The sequence below is a fragment of the Erinaceus europaeus genome, chromosome 12, assembly GCF_950295315.1.
Source record: "Erinaceus europaeus chromosome 12, mEriEur2.1, whole genome shotgun sequence".
Lineage (NCBI taxonomy): Eukaryota > Metazoa > Chordata > Mammalia > Eulipotyphla > Erinaceidae > Erinaceus > Erinaceus europaeus.
In genome coordinates this window covers 6041242-6065356 of record NC_080173.1, presented here as the reverse complement: position 1 = coordinate 6065356, position 24115 = coordinate 6041242, and the positions used below count along the sequence as shown (strand labels likewise).

Below are 24115 nucleotides of genomic sequence, written 5' to 3'. Positions count from 1 at the left end.
TGTTTTCTTAGTTCAGCTATTTCAGCTTTCAACTCTCTAATAACCTTGAGATAATTAGTGTTTTCTTCCAGGGTCTCATTTGTTGTTTCTGCATTTCTGATGACAATTTTTTCAAACTCTTTTCTCACTCCTGTGATTATTTCCTTCACTAGTGTTTGGATGTTGACCTCATTATTTTGTGCTTCAACCTTTGGGGGGCTTTTAGCTGGACTCTTGTCCAGGTTCATTTCTCCAATATTTCTTTTTGTTGGTTTAACCATTCTATATAGAATGTTATGAGGTCCCTCTCTCAGTACTTTTCAAATTACTGATCACTCTTGCCTGGATTGGTGTGTCTAAATAAGGTGATTAAAGGGTTCACAGTTGTGGAAATTGGTGGTTGTTTCAATATTGTTTTAATCCCTGAGTTGGAGCACAGTGGCTTAAAATACTCTTTTGTTCGTTTTCTTTCCTGTAGGCTCTGGGAGCCTGAGGGCTTTTAAACTATAAGCAGGCTTCTCAGATTAATCATTGACTGCTGACCAAGAGATAAAGCGGGGTGTGGCAGAGATAATCCAGTGGTTATGCAAAGAGACTCTCATAGCCCCATCACTAGGCCACTGAGTTAAAGATCTTCTCCTAAGTTTCCTCCTTTTTCTGTTCCCTGGTGTCAGCACAGGGACTCCCACCTGCTGCTGCAGCTTCTGATGACAGTAGCAATGGAGACTCACAGTTTCATTTGGTGAATCTTAGGGGAGTCCTCTCCTCCATTTAGCCATCTTTTTGTTGGTGAAACAGACTGGAGGTGGTGTCTCAACTGGTAACCTGCCAGACTGTTACCAACCACTTAATTTCTCCCTAGGCTCCTCTCTGTCTGCAAGCCACACATATTTGCACTCACTGCTGATTTGGTGGGTTCTTGAAGTCATTCTGGTTTTGTCTTGTTTCGGTCCCAGATGATCTCCTTTGGTATTCCTGATGGACCCGGGAGAGGAGAGGAGAGAAAACACAGCTGCTGCTGCTCCATAGTCCCCTTATTTATAAAATGGAAACAGTGACAAGACCATAGAATAAGAGAGATACAATTCTTACCACCAGTCCCCTCCCCTGATAGCTTTCCTACTCTTTAACCCTCTGGACGTATGATCCAGGGTCATAATGATGGGGTAAGGTCTGGTTTCTGCAGTTGCTTCCCCGCTGCACATGGGCTTTAACAGGTCAATCCATACTCCCAGTCTGTCTCTCTCTTTCCCTACTGGGGCAGGGCTCTGAGGAAGCTGAGCTCCAGGACACACATTGGTGGGGTCATCTGTCCAGGGAAGTCAGGTTAGCATCATGGTAGCATCTGGAAACTGGTTGCTGAAAAAGAGTTAACATATAAAGTCATACAAATCATTGATTAATCATGAACCCAAAGGCTGGAATATTGCAGATGAAGATTTGGGGTCTCTGTTTTGGAAATAGCTAGTAAGTCTATTTTAGGTATATTCCAAAGGACCCATGACTATTAGTTTTTGCCTGAACCTGACATCTGATATGCAGGTGGATTCAAATCATTGTCTTGGGAGATGATGTAATGGCTTGAAAAAGGACCAGAAAGCTGAATCAGGGAAGAGAGTAGCTCCTCAATATGGGAAATTTGTATAAATATTGTTGACTGTAAACCCCATCGATTTGATCTAAGTCCATATTCATAATAGGAGCCTACGTAACCTCTACATCCTTGTAGGTTCGAATTTGCATTCTGTGGTCATTAGCAGGACATTCTGAATTGCACCAATTTCAGGACCCATCTTCTTCAGGTGGTAGATAGAGTATGTTGTCCAAGTCCCCTTCATAGGATGAAAAATTCTCTACCATTGTTGATCCACATTGAGGGCAAGGTCCTATGGGGACCCAAAGGGGTCCATTATGTTGTTCCTGATGAAGATGACCAGTGATAATGGAAAGAGGGATCTATTCAAAGTCTAGGCTCATCTTGTCTGTGTGGGAATCCCACGACTCCCTGACTAAGGCCCTAGCTGATGGGGTGACCTGATAGTGATTAAAGAATCATCATTAAAGTATGCCAGTCTTTTGCCCTTATTCAGCTTATTTTTTATTTTTATTTATTTTTCATTTTTAAATTTTTAAAAATTACCTTTATTTATTGGATAGAGACAGCTAGAAATCAAGAGGGAAAGGGGTGGTAGAGAGGGAGAGACAGAGAGACACCTTCAGCCCTGCTTCACCACTTGAAAAGCTTCCCCCCTGCTGTTGGGGACCTGGGGCTTAAATCTGGGTCCTTGCGCATTGTAAGAGTGCACTCAACCAGGTGTGCCACAACCTGGCTCCAATTTTTTTTTTCTTGCCACCAGGGTTATCACTGAGTCTCAATGCCTGTACTAAGAATTCACCACTCCTGGGGGCCATTTTTCTTTTTTTTTCTTTCTTCTTAAAACTTTTATTTATATTTTATTTGCTGGGACAGTAAGAAATTGGGGGGGGGAGGCGGGGGGTAGAGAGGGAGAGAAAAAGTTAGACATGTGAAGACATGCTTCACTATTTGTGACGTGTTCCACACCCCCCCACACACACACCCAGGTGAGAATGGACAAACCTGGGTCTTCATACACTGTAACATGTGTGCTCAATCAGATGCTTTGTTGCCCAGTCCTCTTGCCTTATGTTTTAAATAGATGATCTTATAGTACTTTTTCCTGAAATTTGGAGTGACCCAGTACACACAGGAGACATTAATGATGGTATAAAAAAAGCCGGAGGTAGAGGATAAGGAAAGAAGATTGCATTTGGAGGTCCTCAAAAATGAGACATCAAAAGAAGATGAAAATCAAAATGCATGCAAAGACCTAGCCTTAGAGGCAAAAGAACACACTAGTTTATGGTTTGTGGATAAAGGAAGAATACTTTCTTGGCTCTTTGCTTATTGTGAAAGTCCAAAGATATAAATTTTCTGCACAATAATCTACATCATCTTTTAAAGAAGTGCTAACTGGGCCAGCAAGATAGACCTGAGAGGATGTGTGCTTTGCCATGTGTGAGACCCATGTACAAGCCTGGATCCCACCACAATGGGGAAAGTTTCAATACTGTGGTTTCTTTCCCTTTGTATATCTCTCTGTCTATATCTAAACAAAGTCAAACTATAGTGGTGAAGTCTTAGGTATGACAAAAATAAGTGTTAATTTATTAGTTTTGTGTATGAATATGGCATTTCAAATATCTTTTTTATTTTCATTTAAACCATTTTTCTTATTTTTTAATTTTTATTTATAAAATGGAAATATTGACAAGACTATAGGATGAGGGGTATGTTTCCACACAGTTCCCACCACCAGAGTTCCATATCCAATCCCCTCCACTGGTAGCTTTCCTATTCTTTTTCCCTCTGGGAGTATGGACCCAGGGTCATTATGGGGTGCAGAAGATGGACGTTCTGGCTTCTGTAATTGCTTCCCCACTGAACATGAGCTCTGGCAGGTCAACCCATACTCCCAGCCTTTCTCTTTCTTTCCCTAGTGGTGCAGGGCTCTGGGGAGGCAGGGTTCCAAGACACACTGGCGGGATCGTCTGCCCAGGGAAGTCAGGTTGGCATCATGGTAGCATCTGGAACCTGGTGGCTGAAGAAGAGTTAAGAAATAAAGCAGAACCAATTGTTGACTAATCATGAACCTAAAGGCAAGAATATAGCAGATGAAGATTTGGGGTCTTCATTTTGCATTTCAAATATCTTATCCAATCTTTTGCATTAGACCTTTTTAGTGAACTTGATAGGAGTATTGACCAAGGTGTGATGAGTTACGATGTTTCCATGACAACTCTGAATGAAGTCTTCTTCAAAATGGAAGGAAAATCAAATATTGAAGAAGGTAAGTCTATTTGTAGACTACATGTGAAATCCAATGATCATATATCAATTTAATATTTTTTAAATTAATTTTTAAAAATATTTATTTATTCTCTTTTGTTTCCCTTGTTGTATTGTAGTTATTATTGTTGTTGTTATTGATGTCATCATTGCTGGATAGGACAGAGAGAAATGGAGAGAGAAGGGGAAGTCAGAGGGGGAGAGATAGACACCTACAGACCTGCTTTACCACCTGTGAAGCGACTCTCCTGCAGGTGGGGAGCCGGGGGCTTGAACTGGGATCCTTGGGCTGAGACTTGCGCTTTGTGCCACTGCGCTTAACCCACTGCACCCTAAGGAATGTGACAAGGTAAAAAGAAAATTGACTCTGCTGTCTGGAAGCTTTGTCATTCTTCCCCAGTACCACAATTGAACCAAACACAGGTCCCTTCTTGGAAAGTATTGAATTGCCATTAGGAAATGAATGCTTTCAATTTGAGAATTTTTTCTTCCTGTATTCAGATGTTCACTGCTTCTTGGTTACATTAAGACTCTCTATTAGGGTCTGAAGGCCTGAAAAATATGTCTATTAATAATAATTGCCCTTGGCTTGTTAACATACCAATTTCCATTGTGACCTTAATTAAGAAAAGTATTGGAATCAGATCTTGTCATTTTTAATGGGTGATACTTAGCAAGAGCTATTCTTTATGGAGAATCTATATTGACTGCTTTAATCAATATGTGAATGTATTACATTAATTTTCTATAACAACCAATTTTTTCATCAAGTGTCATCATCACTGGTTTGCATCTGAGAAAACCAGACCTATCATGAATTAAGTGATTTGCCCCTAATCACGCTACTAGTAAACCATGTATGTGAAAGTCAGGTTCAAGTCTGTCTGTCATAGAACTGGCAAATCTTTCTTCTGCACCCCTAAATTGTTAAATAAATTAATAATAGACATTTAGGCATTAATGACTGTTACTGTGAAGATGATTTATTAGAATCTCTCAGAATGGTGTTACATACTTTTTGAAAGACTAGGAATTTAGAAGATCACTTTTTAGTGACTTCTTTTGGTAAGAACTTGCTATATTTTATCACTGAGTTTATGGAATGCAGACATCATAAACATGACTTATCTCTTTTATTGTTTTTCTTTATAACCACAAAGATTTTTAGTATTACTAAACAGTATTAATTACTACTAAAAACAGAAAATGTGATGTAGAAAAATGTTGTTAGTAACCTGCGCATGTATGTGCATACAGATTTTAGACAAGGAGAAATGACAAGAGTAATAGAAAGCCTGCAAGAAGTGGAGTCACCTTCTTCTTTCACTGAAACATCAAAGATCATGAGTCACATGAGTCTGTGGAGACTGCAGGTTTGTGCAATGGCACAGCTCCGATTCTTAAAATTAAGACGTGGACAAAAGGAGCTTTGGACCCTGTGAGTATCAGAATACTGTGGCTTTTGTTAGTTAGTGAGAATCAAAAGTGTGTCAAGCTTGAAGAAAATTAAAACAACAATAAATGCCCATCAGTCTTGCTATGTTTGATATTGTCATTAATGGGAATACCCGTATTTTAGCATTTCATTAGCCTGATATAGAAGTTTATTTAGTTTACATAGTTTTTTTTTCTTCTTGTTGTTATTTTTGTTTTGTTTTTTGTAGTTTCTGGGTATTCACTGCTCCAAACTGACAGCTTTAATGGAGACAGAGAAACAGAAGGAGAAACTGTGTGAAAGGTATTCCCGTAGTGAAGTTTCCCCAGCGTAATGGGGGCCAGATTGCAACACAAATTGTAGGCAGGGCAAAACAGACACCTTCCTAGAAGCTATTGCCAAACCTCATATTTTAAAAAAGATTTATTTACTTATTTATTTACTTATGTGAGAGATACAGAGAGATACTAGACCACCACTCAGTTCTGGTTTATAATGATGCCAGGGACTGAATCTGAGACTTCTAAGGGGTCAGACATGAAAACCTGTGTTGTTACATGTTGAACTATTTCTCCAACCTAGTTTTTATAGTTTAATAATCTTGTATTTGTATAGCAATACCTTTTAGTATTGAATGTCATGCTAAAATGTTATCCCCAAATTTTTGATACCTATGATTATGGATGGTATAGAATAGAGCTAGTAATAGATTATTTGTAAAATGTTGGACTGAAGCAATAACATTTCTATAGGTTAATATGGTGACTTTTCTTTATTGGTAGATTATTAGTATTTGGAATTGCAATATTCCCATTAATGTTGGAAAAGATATTTCTTGCTTCAATAAAGCAAAAGAGTGATTGGGAATTTAAATCTGAGTCTTATTTCCTCTCACCTGGACAACTTCCACAAGACCCTTGTACCAGTCTACTGATTATCAATAATACAGGTGAGCAGATAAACAAAATTTAAATCAAGAATTTATATTATTAAAGAGCACAACAAAGGAAAGCAACTCATAAGATAAGAAAATGTTTATTTAATTTTCACTTATAGAAAATATCTTCTGGGGAACAGTGAGTATTTGTTCTTATCTTTGGACTAATAGAGATTGTGGGAACAAAATAGAAAGGATCTGGGTCACTTCATAATCTAATGGAATAGAGATGCCTATATGCCTGACTATCATAAACTCTTATGTAAAAGAAGAAGAATGGCACTGTTTTGCCTCTTAGCAGCAACAGTCAAGACTGCACACCATGCTGAATATGAGAGGGGGTAACCTCTGAGCTTTGGCCTAAGTCTCAAGGGTGACAATATGCTGAACTGCTGGCAGTGTCACATCACAATCACAGAGGATTTGCCTGACCAGTCTGTTCTGTCCCCCAAACACAAGCAGATAACAGAACGGTAATTTGCAGCAGCTGGCAGTTTAAGGGTAATAGGTGACAGCTGAAGGCCAAATAGTGAACTGAGCCCTGCTTCTCCGAACACAACTGCCATCTAGTGTCAAACCCCTGTGACTTGAATTCAGACTGAAATTCTGCAGAGAAGCCATATATGCACACTACATATGGTACAAAACAGCTCAAGGGAATAACAGGAAGCATAATCCCTCCACTTCCACTACTTAATATATAAACAAAGTGAAATTTAGTAATTAGATTGACTAATTAGGTGTCTCAGCAATGACCAGCACAATAAATGTGCAAATAACAGAAAAATAGCAAAAACAAACTCCAGAACATGACAACTCAAGAAACATGAAACAGAGGAACTCCAGGAAAATTTAGATAGAGAAAGACTATCAGAGAAAGACTATAGAAAACTCAATATGAAATCTCTCCAAGATTCCAAGCACAATATTGAAAAGCATACTCAAGAGTTGAGAGAGTATTTTATTAAGGAGTTAGGAAACGCAAAAGAAGAACTCCAAAGTTTTCCAGGAAATTAGAAAACATGAAAGAACTCTAATCAGAATTCAGTAAGCAGTTAAGAGGCATGAAAGAAAAACTTCAAATATAACTTCAGGGTGTGAAAGACACTTTGAATACAGTATAACTATCAGGCTTCAGAAGTAGACTCACTCAGGACAAGGAAAGAATATCTAAACTAGAAGATACAATGAGCCCACCCTTTCATTTTATTCTTTTTTTAAATATTTATTTTATTTATTTATTCCCTTTTGTTGCCCTTGTTGTTTTATTGTTGTAGTTATTATTGTTGTTGTCGTTGTTGGATAGGACAGAGAGAAATGGAGAGAGGAGGGGAAGACAGAGAGGAGGAGAGAAAGATAGACACCTGCAGAACTGCTTCACCACCTGTGAAGCGACTCCCCTGCAGGTGGGGAGCCGGGGTTCGAACCAGGATCCTTATGCCGGTCCTTGTGATTTGTGCCACCTGCGTTTAACCCGCTGCGCTACAGCCCGACTCCCCACCCTTTCATTTTAAAGATGATGTTGAAGAAAGGTTTAGAAAGAAAGAAGAAAGCCTCTGTGAAATAGCAAACACCATGAAAAGGTCAAATTTAATAGCATAACATATCCTGAGGAAGAGGACAGGGTGAAGGTAAGAGAGGCTATATTCAGGAAAATTAATTTTGAGAATTTTCCTTATCTATGCAACCCTCAGAATATAAACTTCCTGGTAGCAGAGCATGCAACCAACTACCTAAATGGAAAAAAAAAAAAAACTACTAAGACATATCATAGTAAAACTATTAAAATTCAAGGACAAGGAAAGAATACTTCAGGCTAGTAGGGTAAGGAAAGAAGTGACATACATACAAAGGTAAAGTTAGCAGGCTTTTATGAGGTTTCTCTTTACAGACCCTAGAAGAAAGGAGAGAGTAGTATGACATATTTAAAATACTAAAATATAAGAACAGTCAGCCAAGTATACTCTACCCTGCAAAGTTGTCCTTCAAATGTGAGGGAGAAGTAAAGGTCTTTTCAAATATTCCAAAGCTAAAGGAATTTGCTACTACTGAATCCACCTTGCAGGAATTGCTGAAAGTGGTCCCATGGGGAAAGAAGAAACAAAGGATTATACATTCTGAGTTGAACATCAGTAGAATAGGACTAAGAACACAACAAAAACAAGAAACAAAGAGGAAAGAGGAGGTAATTAATGGACAAAACAGTACTATCAAATATCAGTTATTCCAAGACGTAAAAAGTCTTTTAAGATACTCTATGTGGGAGTCAGGCGGTAGCACAACAGGTTAAGCGCACATGGTGCAATGCGCAAGGACCGGCCTAAGGATCCTGGTTCAAACCCCTGGCTCCCCACCTGTAGGGGAGTCGCTTCACAAGTGGTGAAGCAGGTCTGAGGTGTCTGTCTTTCTCTCCCCCTCTCTGTCTTCCCCCCTCTCTCCATTTCTCTCTGTCCTACCCAACAACAACAACATGAATAACAACAATAATAATAACTACAACAATGAAACAACAAGGGCAAAAAAAGGAAATAAATATTTTTAAAAAAGAGAGAGAAAAGAAAAGATACAATCTGCTAGTTATTGTACTTTAGGTAACCACGATACAGAACAAAGAACAGAGAGCAATGAAGGTACAAGCAAAATTAGTGAGGAATACATCACAGAAACTCATCCACAAAAATTGACAGAAGCAAATTGGAAAATAATCCACATTAGAACAAAAACCAGAATGGATGTAAGTAAACCATATATATCAATAATCACCCTAAATATGAATGGCCTAAATTCACCTATCAAAAGACTCAGACCAGATAAATTTATTAAAGAATATGATCCATCGATTACATGTCTCCAGGAAACACACATTAAAGATGTATTTGCAGACTCCACCCCATGGGCAAGGGAAACAAAAATAAGAATAAATGAATGTGACTATATGAAATTTAAAATCTTCTACACATCAAAAGAAAATTTTATAAGAATAAGAAATGCAGTAAGTGAGAAAAGATATTTTCACACCACACTTCAAACAAGCAATTGTTATCAAACATCTATATATAAAGAACTCATACAGATCAACAAAAAGAAAAAGAACAACCCAATAAAATACTGTTTATTCTGAAGAATTTACCATGTAATTATTGTATATCTCCATTGTTTTTAACTTTAACTGTATTTTTAACCTAGAGTCATAAAACAAGATTGTCTACTTTTACTGATCACACATAAATTTGCATTAAGCAGAATTATATGGCTACCATATCATAAAAGTTGATATACAGGGAGTCAGGCTGTAGCGTAGCAGGTTAAGCGCTTGTGGCGTAAAGCACAAGGACCAGTGTAAGGATCCTGGTTCGAACCCCGGCTCCCCACCTGCAGGGGAGTCGCTTCACAGGCGGTGAAGCAGGTCTGCAGGAGTTTATCTTTCTCTCCCCCTCTCTGTCTTCCCCTTCTCTCTCCATTTCTCTCTGTCCTATCCAACAATGACATCAATAACAACAACAATAACCACAACAGCAATGAAAACAAGGGCAACAAAAGGGAAAATAAATATTAAAAAAAAATTTTTAAGTTGATATATAGAAGAGATTGATGTACTTTCTCTTTTGGAGCCAATGTATTGTTATACATAAAGAAATATGATGTCACACAATATTTAAAAAATACTGACTTTAATTTGTATAAATGGCTTATTAAGAAAAAAATTGCACATATTTTCTTATATTTATGTTTGCTCTGTTATTGACATCTTACTAGGATCAAATATTGAGGATTTTATACAATCATTAAACCATCAAAATATACTTTTGGAAGTAGATGACTTTGAAAATAGAAATGGCACCGAGGATCTGTCATACAATGGAGCTATCATCGTTTCTGGGAAACGAAAGGTCTGCTCACATTTGCCTCCTATTTTTTATTTTATTAAAATTAACTAAGTGTTCCATTTTAAGTATTAGAAAAATGCCAGCATGAGAACCCACATTGTATACATCAACTTGACTCAAACATACTTTGCTTCATTATTGGATAAACTGTGAAATTTAAATTAGAACGTTGTAAAAAGTAGCTAAATGTAATTGCACTATTCAGACTTGGTAATAAAATAGACCTTTTTAAGTACCAACCAGTATGATTGTGGATTAATGATATCCTATTCATCCTACCCAATGTCTTTATATAGTGAGAAAATACACTAAGTACTCTAATAGTCACATCAAACACCTGAGAGGGAAACGATCTTGGTCTGATATTGCAGTATATTTCAATTTAGGTCAACGGGTGCAATCAATAGAACTCCTCCCAGCAACAAGACTATCGGGCATATAATCATAAGTAAAACTCTGTATCTTACATTTCTATAAAAGCAGAGATTCAGATTTAATAAAGCTACCTCATTTGTTCTTATAAGAGAAATAAAATGAAATAGAATCTTTTGGAAGTATGTCATTAAGTTCACTTCTATCTAAAATAAACGTGTCAGAAAAAAATTGTAGTTTTTCTGTCAATTGTAGAAAACTTTATTGCTTGACAGCTCTTGCCTAATATTTATTGCTTGATCTACTGATAAATATTTAAATTATAATTTTGTTTAAATAATATAGATAAATGTATGAACATTTTCATAAATATGAAGAAAATAAATATTGTCCTGGAAAGTGGGTATTGTAATGACTATTTTTATATTCCCCATGCTTATTTTCTTGCTCAATGTAAACGAATATTGTTTCCTTGTCATTTTTAACTCTACTCGCTGAAATGTCCATATCCATACAGTGAAATGGGATAAAAAGAATTGATACTAGCAGTACTAATAAGAATTTATATTGCCAATTCTGCTTGATTTGTTATATGAGAACCAATATACATAAAGCCAAAGCTCAGAAAATCAGTTTGAAGATGGTCACACAGCTAAGATGTTAAAAATATTTTCAGATCTGTCCAAGATGGGTCAGAGAAGGTGGGTTCATTGTTCTTGATAGCTGCATAGTATTCCATTGTGTATATATACCACAGCTTTTTCAGCCACTCATCTGTTGTTGGGCACCTGGGTTGCTTCCAGGTTTTAGCTATTATGAATTGTGCTGCTATGAACATAGGAGTACACACCTCTTTTTGGTTGGGTGTTATGGAGTCCTTGGGGTATAACCCCAGGAGAGGAATTACTGGATCATATGGAAAAAAAAAATTTCAGAGTCCTCTCTTACCGAGTGCTCCCACCCACTCTATTTTTCATATACATGTCTAACTCAAGGTTTAAAAAGTATGATTTTTTTCATTTCTCTTGATTACTTTTTTAATAGATATAGAGAAATATACATATATATGTACACCCTTAACAAGTTAGAAGGAAAGTTCTTTGTCTCTGTTGGCAGGATTACAGATTTTCCGTTGTGTGTAACACCAAACGGCTGCACTGCTTTCCTATCCTGATGAACATCATCAGCAATGGGTTACTTCAGATGTTCAACTTCACACAATCTATTCGAACTGAGAGGGGTACCTTTCCTTTTGTAAGTATTGGATATTATCAACTTGAATAATTAGATATTTGACAAGGAACTTCTATTTTTAATATTTATTATTTAGATGTTCATAATTGATAGTTAATCTTGCATACTATGACTTTCTCCTAGCACTTTAAACAGATTATGCCTAACAATGTATGACTCTCAGTTATGTCAGCAGGGGGCTTGGAAATAGCTCACCCAGTAAAGCACTTATTTTACCATGTGTAATGACTTGAGTCCCAGCCCCTGACTTCTGTGTGGGAGAACCATGCAAAGTGGGAGTTTCCTGAGTGATGGGGCTGTGCTGCGGGATCTTTCCTTTTTCTCTGTCTCTTACTCACCTGTTGCATAAAAGAGTGTGTGGGAAGTGGTGGAATCATGCAGGCACAAAGCCTAAGTGAAAGCCTACTGGAAAAGAAATCTCAACAGGATTTATGAGATTATAGTTATGCTTATCGAAAACTGCACTGTAGTAAAAGAACATTGAATTAGAAGCCAGGAACACTTGTATTTCAGCTTTTGTAGCTTACAAATGCAATATAATTTGTGAGTGGAATTTTCATCCACCAATGGATTTTAGAGTCATGAGTCGTGCCAAGGTATATGCGAAAGCAGATGCATGAAATGTCTTTGAGAATTCAGTCATAGACATATGTGTCTGTGAGTTGAGGCCACCACAGACCATATAAGCAAGGAACTCACAGGACAGATCAGGTTGTGGTAGTGTCCGAATAGAGCTCTATGGAAAATGCAGTGTGTTAGTAGTAAGAATGGATAGGTGTTGAGCTCAGAAGGTGGCTTAGAAGTTGAGTACTGCCTCATATATGGACGTGAGGTTCTGGGTTCAATCCGGATACCACACAGAAGCATCTTAGAGAACTCAGGCTGGGAGGTGGGATAATGGTTTTTAGTACAGGTGTTGACATATAGGTAAAAATTCTCATCCCAATTAATATATATATATATATAATTTCTCCATAATAGGTGTTTGCTGGACATCCTCACCCCCAAGTTAGGTCTTTCCTGACCATCACACGCCCATCTTAGCCATTTTAAGTGTACATTTCAATAGTGTTACGCATACTCAGAGCCTCGGGCATGACAGTCCTATGCTATCTTTTCCCTACCTAGTGTTAAGTATATTCTCATTGCTGTGAGACAGAGCTCTGAAATTTTTTTCCATCCTGTATAACTGAAATATCACACAATAACTCCTCATTGTCCCTATTCCAAATCCTGGTAACCACCATACTATTTTCTGCTTCCATGAGTTTGACTATTTTTGATCCCTTATATAAATAAAATAATATAATATCTGTATTTTTGTGACTTTTTATTTCATCTTTATTACTGTATATGGCAGAATTTCTCCCCTTTTTATTAGTGATTTAATAATGATTGACAAGATTGTGAGATAAGAAGGGTACAATTCACACAGTTCCCACCACCAGAGTTCCATATCACATCCCCTCCATTTGAAGCGTTGCTATTCTTTATCCCTCTGGGAGTATGGACCAAAGGTCTTTAAGGGGATCAGAAGGTGGAAGGTCTGGCTTCTGTAATTGCTTCTCCACTGGACATGGGTGTTGGCAGGTGGATCCATACCCCCAGCCTGTTTCTATCTTTCCCTAGGGGAGTAGGGCTCTGGAGAGGTGAGATTCCAGGACACATTGGTAAAGTCATCTGCCCTGGGAATTCAGCTTGGCACCATGGTAGCAACTGCAACTCGGTGGCTGAAAAGCATTAAGATATAAAGCTGAACAAATTGTTTAATTACCAGGAATCTAAATGTAAGAATATAGCAGATAATATTTGGGTTCTTCATGGTGGAAGAAGCTAGGAAGCCTATTTTTTGTATATTCCAAGGGGCCCATAAAGTTACTAATTTTTGCCTGAGCCCAGCACCTAACATGCGGGTGGACCTGGGAAGACCATGTCAGAGAGGGAAAAACAGGACGAGAAAGCTGGATCAGGGCAGAGAGTCACTCCCAAATATGGGAAAGTATATAAATACCAGTAATTTTAAACTCCATCAATCTGACCTAGGACCCATGTCTATTCATATTTAGCACAGGCCTTTTAAAAGCTGAAAGATAATGACTGTATGTTCGGAACACCTTTTATCTATTTGTTGAGTATGACATTTGAATGCTTCCGTCTCTTGGCTATAGTGAATGAATAATGCCACTATGAATATGTGTGTGCAAATATTTCTTTCTCATTCTGCTTTCAATTCTCGTTTAATATACGCCCTGAGATGTATTATGTGTTATTTGTTCACTTCTCCATTTTTTCCTAGAAGCTTAAACCTTCTATTAAATTATCATGAATTATTTTTCATTTATCTTGATGTATAGATAACAAATTATGTATATTTTTATGTTGAGTTCTCAGTGTTTTTTAAAAAATCTACAAACTGCTGTATTTTACTGTTACTTGTAAGTCACGAATCCCTCCAATAAAGAAAAAAATTTAAAAAGAAAAATTAAATTAAAAAATATATTATTCGGGAGTCAGTCAGGCGGTAGCGCAGCAGGTTAAGTGCACGTGGTGCCAAGCGCAAGAACCAGCGCAAGGATCGTAGTTTGAGCCCCCGGCTCCCCACCTGCAGGGGAGTTGCTTCACAGGTGGTGAAGCAGGTCGGCAGGTGTCTATCTTTCTCTCCCCCTCTCTGTCTTCCCCTCCTCTCTCCACTCCTCTCTGTCCTATCTAACATCAATGACATCAATAACAACAATAATAGCTACTACAACAACAAAACACAACAAGGGCAACAAAAGGGAAAACAAATAAATATAAAAAATTAAACACATATATATATATTATTCATGACTTTAGCATGTGTTTCATTTACAATATCTACTAGCTCAAAATACTTTTTATGTTACAGAATTTTGCAGAAATCTGGACTGGGGTGTCAGCAAGCATATTCTTTTTTTTAGTTGTGTGCAGCATTTCTCCTTACATCGCTATGAGCAGTGTCAATGATTACAAAGTAAGAAAAACGGCGGGCGGGGAGGGAGGTTGTAGAATCCAGAAATCACATTTTGAATGCTGTGTGTTTGAAATGTTTTTTATGAGAAAAACATTTAAGTGTATGCTTAACTTAGATTATTAAACATTTGTCTCTATCCAATAAATAATAAATTAAAAAGAGAAAATTTTAAGACTCGAGTCACATTACTACTGCAAACAATACATTTTTAAAAGTATATTTACTGACTACACCTATTTTACCCAGGAAAAACGGTTAAATTTAGATATAATTAGCTAGGTCACACCTCATCATTTTGACCCTATCTGATTCTTGCAGAATTAGTTGTACTTTGGATCACAGAATAATTTTTTGAACGCTATTAATCATTAATCTTTGATCACTGCTGGCTACACTTTTCTATTGGTCATTCATATGCTTGAATGGCTGTGAACCAAACCTATCAGACAAAATAAAGCCCATTAATAAAAAGACTATATTTCTAGAATTGAGATCTTTAGACCTCGGCTTCTTATGCTCATATGCTCATAACTAAAATTACTTAGAAAAATGAAAGTGTTAAAATATTAGAAATGTTAAGAGATTATGTTTATCTTTTTTTAAAAAAAAAAATCTTTCAGGGGAGTCGGGCAGTAATGTAACGAGTTGAGCACACTTGGCGCGAAGCGCAAGGACTGGAGTAGGATTCCCGGTTCGAGCCCCCGGCTCCCCACCTGCAGGGGAGTCGCTTCACAGGCGGTGAAGCGGGTCTGCAGGTGTCTGTCTTTCTCTCCTCCTCTCTGTCTTCCCCTCCTCTCTCCATTTCTCTGTCCTTCCTAGTAGCAACGACATCAATAACAATAAAACAACAAGAGCAACAAAAGGGAAAATAAATAAATAAATAATAAACAAATAAATCTTTCAGTGAACTTGTTTTGTATCTGGATTTCACCTGAATGTCTGTTCTTTCTTTCCATCAGAAGAGAAGGACACCCCAGCTGTGGGTTTCAGGCCTCTACCCTTCAGCTTACTGGTGTGGTCAGGCACTGGTGGATGTCAATCTCTTTACTTTGATTATCCTTTCAGTATATTTAACTTTATTTTTATCAATTGTGACTGAATACCCCATGTTTGAATATCAACTGATACCAAGTCATGTTATATTTAACTTGGTAAGTTATACTTAAGGCCGATCAAGATGAAAGATGTGGGAGGGTATTGAATGGGCATTGGTGCCCACTGCCCTTGGGTGAAGAAGGTGACAATTTGGTGGTGGGTAAGATATACTGGCACCTTTTTTAGGGAGATATGAAATGCTATCCCTGTGACAACAGCGCTCTTATAAATCAGCATTTCCTGAATAATGTGATTTGGGAAAATTAATTCATTCTAGATTTTAAAAATTATTTATTTATGAGAAAGATAAGAAGAGAGAGAGAAAGAACCAGATATCACTCTGGTACATGTGATGCCAGGGATTGAACTCAGAACTTCATGCCTGAGAATCAAATGCTTTATCTACTGCACCACCTCTGGACCACTTCATTCTAGAGTTTAATATTGACATTGTATGTAAAAAAATATATTTTTATTTTGTCATGAAAGTCAAACCATGCCAAATACATATGCAATAAGGTATTTTAAGCACCTGTAGTTTAAATTTACTCAGCTATTAGTTCATATTTTGACACTAATACTATTTGTCCTATTTTCAGCTTTTCGCTACATTTGGTTTTGCAATTTCTATGGTCTCCATGACATATGTGATATCATTTATTTTTCGCAAGAAGAGAAAAAATAGTGTGTTGTGGTCATTTTGCTTCTACTTTGTAAGTATATAAGCACACAACTATATATAGATATGGTGTCTTTTAGGAATCTTTTAATGTGTCACTAAATGAAAACCCTTGTCTTGAGAGATTATGAAGACTTCAAAGAAGAAGAAAGAAAGAAAAAAAAGAGAGCTGTGGGTAGCATTAGAAAATGTGATGTCCTGAAAAACAAGAGAAGAGAAAGATGTAAATATGGGTAATCATGGAATGCCTTTGTAGAGAGACTCTGAAGATTGGGGGAAAAATAAACATCATTTAGATTGGCCATCTGTAGTACATAATGGGTGAATTTGAAGATATCTGACTCCCATCCATTGTTTTTACATGTAAATTACCTACCCCCCTACCCCCCAATAATGCTTAATTTAATATTGATGCAGCATTCACTTCAATTAAAATTCCTTCAAATAATTTACTTCTGAGACACAAAAACTTGGGACACAGGCAGGGTTTTGAACTCTTAACTCTGGCACGCACTGTGTGATGCTGAGAATGGTACTTGATGTTTCTGACCCTCCAGTCCTCAGGTGCAAGGAAGGAAGGACTGGGGGACCTAGTGCTCTATTGAGAAGAGTGTGAGGCTTTTGTGGAGGGGGAGGTGTGTGAACACCTCTCCCGGTGAGATATGGAAATGTACCCTGGTGACAACAACAGCCTTGCGAATCATTTCCTCAGTAAAGCTAGAAAGTGAAATAATAGATATAACCGCATTATAGAACTATTGTGATTTTAAACACTGTATATTATGTTCATTAGGCATGACATTTGTGTTAGATTCAATGAATTTAGTAGCTAAGGTTCTTTTTAAATATAATCAATACATGATAAAAACTATTAAGAAGCTCAATATATATTTTTTGATTAAGAACTAGACCTTAATGGCCTAGGAGGTGGAGCAATGGCTAGGGCACTGGACTCTCAAGCATGAGGGCCCAAGTTCAATCGCTGGCATCTCCTGTACCAAGAACTAGACCTTAGACAGGAAAATCAATTTTTTTCCTTCTTACTCCTATTCACCAATAACCTAAAAGAAAACTAGCTTGTTATATTGGAAGTTCATAATATCAGAATAATAATTTGCTTGGAACGGGACAAAATTGGAACAGGGAAAAATAATTACAGAATTTTAGTCTTTATTTGAGACAGTGTGGATACACTCATTTTGTTTTCCTAGGGAAATAATGTTTTACAAGGCAGTTTTTAAAATATAACTTTCTGTATAAAATTCCAGTGCCTGCAAGGTTTTCTACATTAAGTATATTTTAATATTAGCCGTAAAGTGGGAATTCTACCCATTTTGTTATCTTAAATTGTACTTAATACAATGTGCAAATGTCCATTTGATACATTTAACTATGGTCAGATATCTTGGGTGTTTGTTTGAAGCCAGATCCTCAGGCATGGATGATTTCACATTCCAGGGCCACTTTTTCATTTAAAAACAGAGAGAAGAAATCACAACACCAAGTTTGGTCCATACTCTCAGAGGGGGAGAAATGTTAGGGGGAGAGGACCAGAAGGCTCTGAACTCCACTTCTATCAGGACTCTGAGAGAAAAGAGGAAAAGACAAAAGATATTCAAAGTAGTAATAGGTGTAGCTGTGACAAAATGGAAGAGAAGGCAGGACCACAGAAAAAAAGTGGGACCGAAAAATCTATAAACTATAAAAATCTATACATATAAATAAACTGTATAAATCTATAAAACTATAGACAGATAGTTATAGAAATTATAGTCAACTCATATCTGTGACCTTGGGGCAGTCACTGAAGATCTTAATGGAGGGAATCAGGGCACAGAGCTCTCATGGTGGGAACAATGTGGGATTGTACCCCTGTTATTTTGTAATTGAAAAATAATTTTAATTGCCCCCACTATCATTGGGGCTCAGTGCCAGTACTATGAATCCAATACTGTTGGCAGTCATTTTTTCCTTTCTATTTTTTTTTTTATTAGACAGGACAGAGAGAAATTAAGAGAGGACAAGAAAGATAGACACCTGCAGACCTGCTCATGAAGCAGATCCCCTGCAGATGAGGAGCAGGGGGCTTGAACCTGGGTCCTTGCACTTGGTAATATGTCAGCTTATCTGGGTGCACCACCACCTGGCCCCATTTTGTAACACACACACACACACACACACACACACACACACACGGATAACAACATCAAAACTTCCTCTAATTTCTCCCATCGTGTGTCAGGTCTCAAACCTGGGCTGCATGCCTGGCAAGGCAGTTGCCTTACGAGTGAGCTATTTATCTGACCCATTCAGATTTTTTCCTCTGACATTTTTTATATTGGTAGTCATATATATATTTTATATTGGTAAGTCATATACCACCTCCTTCCCCCTCTCATTATGAAAAGGAAATTGTGTAGGTCAATGAAATATCTCACTTGGATAACATAGTACTTTGCCTTGTACACCATCCAGGTTTGAACCCACTTCCTTCTTCATTGAAGGAAGCTTCAGTGCTGTGTTTTCTTTCACTCACTCTACTTCTCTGCCTCCATTTTTTAAAAAAGAGAATCTTGACAACATATACGTATGTGTGTGTTTGCAAATGAAAACTTTTTGACATCCATAATGGGAACACCTGCATCTTAAATATTTCCTATGGTGACAATGAACTGATTATGTCTGACGTGTCCTGTATTTCAACTTGCTTCATAGATCTTGGTCATTCTACAAGAAATCATTACACTTGGAGTCCATGAACCTCTCTTAATTACTTGCATGGTACTATTTCCCCCAACTACCTTGTCTGTATATATAGTTTTGTTGTCACAGGTAAGACAAATTACCAACTGTATTTTATTTTATGTGCATTTTATGTTCTTTGCCCAAATCTATAAAAAAAAAGTATAATGTAGTGGTTTTCTGGGGTTGGTGTGGATTGGAAAGTGACAACAAATACTTATGAAATGTCCTTTGGAATGATGGAAGTGTTTGTAAGTTGAATTTTTTTAATGTTCTCACAAGCTCATGCATTTGCTAAAAATCCTTGTACACTTAAAGTAGGTGAATTTTTTGGTTCTAAAAATCAGACCACAATAGATGTGTTTAAAATGCTTTGCCATATACCATTTATACAAAATATACATTGTGAAATAATGTTGAAAATTAATGATAGGTTTAGGAAATTTGCTTAATGTAAGGGACAATCATTATTCATTGTGAAGATATATTTATGTATAATATAATTATTTCATTTAAAATATACATTAAAACTGAGCCTATGTTAGATTCTATGCTTATAATCAAGAGTAACTGAAGACCAAGATAGTGTAATCTTCTTTCACAGAACTTGGTGAAGACAAAGGGACACTGACGTCAAGCATGTCGATGAAAGAGGTTTAATGGTTATCAATTTGGGGTGACAGTGTTTTGCTGACACCTATCATGGAGACATGAGAAATTGTACTCGTGTCAGCAACTGCGCTGTGAACCATTAACCCCTCCTTCATTAGACTAATGAATACCAAAAAGAGAAAGGAGAAAATATTTAAAAAAAAAAAACAAAAACAGCTAATATACACTAGAGAAGCAGAGAATTCTTATAGGGGAAGAGATACTTAAACAGTGCTAAAGAATGAGTGGTCCGGGAGGTGGCGCAGTGGATAAAGTATTGGACTCTCAAGCATGAGGTCCTGAGTTCAGTCCCTGGAAGCACATGTGACAGAGAGTGATGTCTGGTTCTTTCTCTCTCTCCTGTCTTTCTCATGAATAAATATGTAAAATATTTTTTTAAAAAAAGAATGAGTAGTGAGACGAGAGGTAATCCTGTTCTGTAGAAGGAAGTCAAAGCAATGAAGCAGGAATGACCAGGTGGCTGTTAACAGAAACTGAAGGTGATTCCAAGAGAACAAGGTGCCTGATGGGAAACTGTGAATGTTTCACTTGCTAATTCAAACTTTTGCTTTGTGCTTCTCTCCTTAAATATAAGAAGGCTTTTCATGTGATCCTTTAGGAGAAATTAGCTACTTCACGGATGCATTGAGTGATGAAGAAGAATATGATGGAACCACTTTGTGTGTGTGTGGTGGACAGAAGTTGCCATCAGAGTAGAAAGGCACCTTGAAAGGCATAAAATGGGGTCAGGCAGTGGTGCACCTGGTTAAGCATCCACATTAAAGTGTGCAAGGTCCTGGGTTCAAGCCCTTGTTCCCCACCTGCAAGGGAAAAGCTTCTTGAGTGAAAGAGAGCAGCTATAGCTGTCTCTGTGTCTTTCCCTCTCTATCTTCCTCTCTTCTCTCAATTTCTCTCTGTCTCTATCCAATAATAAATAAATAAACTATTTTTAAAGGTATAAAATAGGAATATACAATATTACCAATCCTTGGTGGTTTTTTGTTTGTTTGTTTTTGCCATATGGGTTTCTCTGCCTACTATGCTTTAGCAGGCTTTCAGAAAAATATCAACCAAACAAATAAAAAAGCAGAATAGGAGGAGATGAATAGACATGTTCCTGCTTACTGACAGATGGTCAGAATTGAGGCTGAGTAGAGCTGGATTTCTCTTCCTTCTGTGATCAGAATCACTCATCACCAGTCCATATAAGAGAACTGATTGAATGCAGGAATAGTTCAGTTATAACACGGATAAATTTCCCCTTACCTATATATTTTGTCTTTACAGAAAATCCACATATACCAATTTCAGCCTCAAGAAGCACATTTCAGCATGCCATTAATGGATTTTCTATTATCCCTAATAGTAAGTACTTTGTATGTCACCCTCTGCTTTTGATGGTTACAGTTACTAGAACAGCTATGGATCTAGTCTGCAGTGTAGAGTCTTAGATAAAGCAATTGCATTCAGACAGAATTCTAAATCCTAGAGTTATTTTATACGTATGAATGATATTGAAACATCCTACTTTCAGCATAAAATTAATTTTTCTATTGATTCTTTTTACTGTCCTCCAAGTTTGAGAGAACTTTACCTTGGAAAATAAATATGCACTATGACTTAAATTCTTTGACTGGAATAAAAAGGTAAAGTTGAATAACAAAGGGGAGAGGGGAAGTGATTATGTAAGTGTATGTCAGTTAAAGAAAATTACCAGCTTTGAGCCTGCAAATTCTTTCTAGGCATAGTAAAAATATAGACATAAGTCCATTCCCTGGTGCAGCTTTTATTCTGGCAGGATATAGAGAGTAAGCTAAATAAATAATTCATCATGTGGGAAGTGAGTGCTCATGAAAGACCTGGTCGAGAAATAATATTTCACTTGAAATCAAGACTCCCAATTTAATAACAATATATGTATGCTAGTTGGGACCACGTGCCTACGTATAACTGTTTACTTTATTTCTAGCCTTACTTTCAGAGTTTGTTATTCATTTTTGTTCTGAGATTCATGGAAATGAAGCATGAAAAGAGAATAATGCGAAAAGACCCTATTTTCAGGTTGGGATATAAATATTTTTTATTTACAAGAGTATCTATATGTCTCTAGATAGTGGTTGTGCTAACGGTCTATTAGTGCAGATTTGTACTGACACTGAAAAGAGCACAATAACGTTCATTACAGTCAGTGAACTGTCCAGCTTAGTGTTCGGATAGAGGGCTCTCGGGCAGATCTCTGCCACTATCCGGCTGAGGGAAATAGTCGTCTCTTATTAATGTTATAAGTACTCAGGGATGCCTTTTCCCTATCCAAGTTGTTGGCACTTTTTTTGAGTAGAAGTGATGGGATAGACCTGGCATAACAACATGGTTTCGAGCATTTTTTTAACTGAGGGTCTCTAGAAAAGAAGAGAGGAACATGCTGAATGTTTACTGTGATTAAGAGAGCCAAAGAGTCATCAAGAAAATGTAGATAGTTGATTGAAAAGAAGCAGCAGTACTTGCCAAAAAACTCGAAAAAGGCAGAGATGTTAACTGGGGGAATGGGATTCTGCTGACTAGCTTTTGGCAAAAGCAGAAACTCACTCATGGAACATCCCCGACACTAGTCTAGGGAATAAGGGACGATGGGAAAATCATGGAGAAGATGATCTTTGATCCGTCTTTGACAACTAGAAAAACACATTTCATGAATTTTATTTCTCTACAGAATTTCCCCCCAAAGAAATCCTCATCAGAATCCCGAAGAGCCCATAGATGAAGATGAAGACGTTCAAGCAGAAAGAATAAGAACAGCAACAGCCCTGACCACAAACTTGGAGGAGGTAGAAAAGCAAACGGCAAAATGGGTGATACTAAGGGGGTATTCAAGAATGATCATGAGTAGAGATTGATTTATGATTTTTACTTTAAAAGTTTCATCTTGGTGCATTTTTGTAGTATTGTTAAACATGCAAGCGCTTTCCAGGAGTCAGCCAGAACCCTGGAGAAGAACACAAAACATGCGATTTTTATACATTTGGGCAAAACAAATGGATTTTACTTATTTTTATTTTTTTAATATTTATTTCCTTTTGTTGCCCTTGTTATTTTATTGTTGTAGTGATTTTTGTTGTTGTTGTTATTGATGTCGTTGTTTTTGGATAGGACAGAGAGAAATGGAGAGGGGAAGGGAAGACAGAGGGGGGAGAAAGACACCTGCAGACCTGCTTCACCGCTTGTGAAGCGACTCCCCTGCAGGTGGGGAGTCGGGGGCTCGAACCGGGATCCTTCAGCCGGTCCTTGCGCTTAGCACCACATGTGCTTAACCCACTGTGCTACCGCCCGACTCCCTAAAAAATGGATTTTAATAAATGTAGTTAGAATTTCTTAAGTTGATGGTTTATGTGAATTTTTTATAAAATGATTAGAAGCAATTAAGATTTTAAGAGCTATTCTTTTATTTGACTTAGATATTGTGATATGCCCATGAATTTAATCACCTCTACTCTAAAAAGGCAGGGCACACTAATGTATATGTTGCATTTGAAACAAACAATATGAGTTACCTTCATCTGGAAATATTGCTTGATTTCTGACATGGACTAGAATAATTCTGGAAGGAATAACATAGAATATAAAATTTTTAAAGTTTAAGGAAGATGACATTGTTATCTTTTCTAGAAACCAGTTATACTTGCTAGCTGTCTACGCAAAGAATATGCAGGCAAGAAGAAAAGTTGCCTTTTAAAGAGAAAGAAGACACTGGCAACAAGAAATGTATCCTTCAGTGTTAAAAGAGGTCTGGAGGAATAACTTTTCTTATTCAATATTTTGAAGTATCCACTGAATATCGACATTAAGGGGCTATTAATCCTTTACATGATTATAGGCATCAAAGAACATAGTTTGGTGTCACAGATTTACATATATGTTATAAATTTCATAGTGGTAATGAGTGAACTCTGATTTTAGAAAATAGTGAAGAAAAAATTTCTAGGTTTATGTGAGTCAATATTTTCCTTCCAGTAATGATAGTCGATGATTCTATTTCAGGTGAAATTTTGGGACTGTTAGGACCCAATGGTGCCGGCAAAAGCTCATCTATTAGAATGATATCTGGAGTCACCAAACCGACAGCTGGAGAGGTAGTGAAAAATGAACAAAAGGTTTCTATTCCCCCAGTAAATAATTTTTGATAATTGTCAATTACATCTTTGTATGACTATACTTTTACATTCAGAG

General features: G+C 37.1%; 1 protein-coding gene across 2 annotated transcripts in view; it reads left to right on the top strand.

The window, feature by feature from the left end:
• ABCA6 (ATP binding cassette subfamily A member 6) overlaps positions 1-24115 on the top strand; it is a 67457-nt gene that overhangs the window by 32202 nt on the left and 11140 nt on the right. For both annotated transcript variants that reach the window (XM_060202643.1, XM_060202642.1), the window contains exons 18-31: positions 3732-3848; positions 5105-5285; positions 6065-6231; positions 9976-10109; positions 11595-11732; positions 14620-14724; positions 15684-15875; positions 16419-16532; positions 19214-19330; positions 21179-21256; positions 21861-21952; positions 22602-22716; positions 23555-23672; positions 23927-24018. In XM_060202643.1, coding sequence (XP_060058626.1) covers positions 3732-3848; positions 5105-5285; positions 6065-6231; positions 9976-10109; positions 11595-11732; positions 14620-14724; positions 15684-15875; positions 16419-16532; positions 19214-19330; positions 21179-21256; positions 21861-21952; positions 22602-22716; positions 23555-23672; positions 23927-24018 — 1760 coding nt within the window. The remainder of the gene's footprint in view (positions 1-3731; positions 3849-5104; positions 5286-6064; positions 6232-9975; positions 10110-11594; positions 11733-14619; positions 14725-15683; positions 15876-16418; positions 16533-19213; positions 19331-21178; positions 21257-21860; positions 21953-22601; positions 22717-23554; positions 23673-23926; positions 24019-24115) is intronic.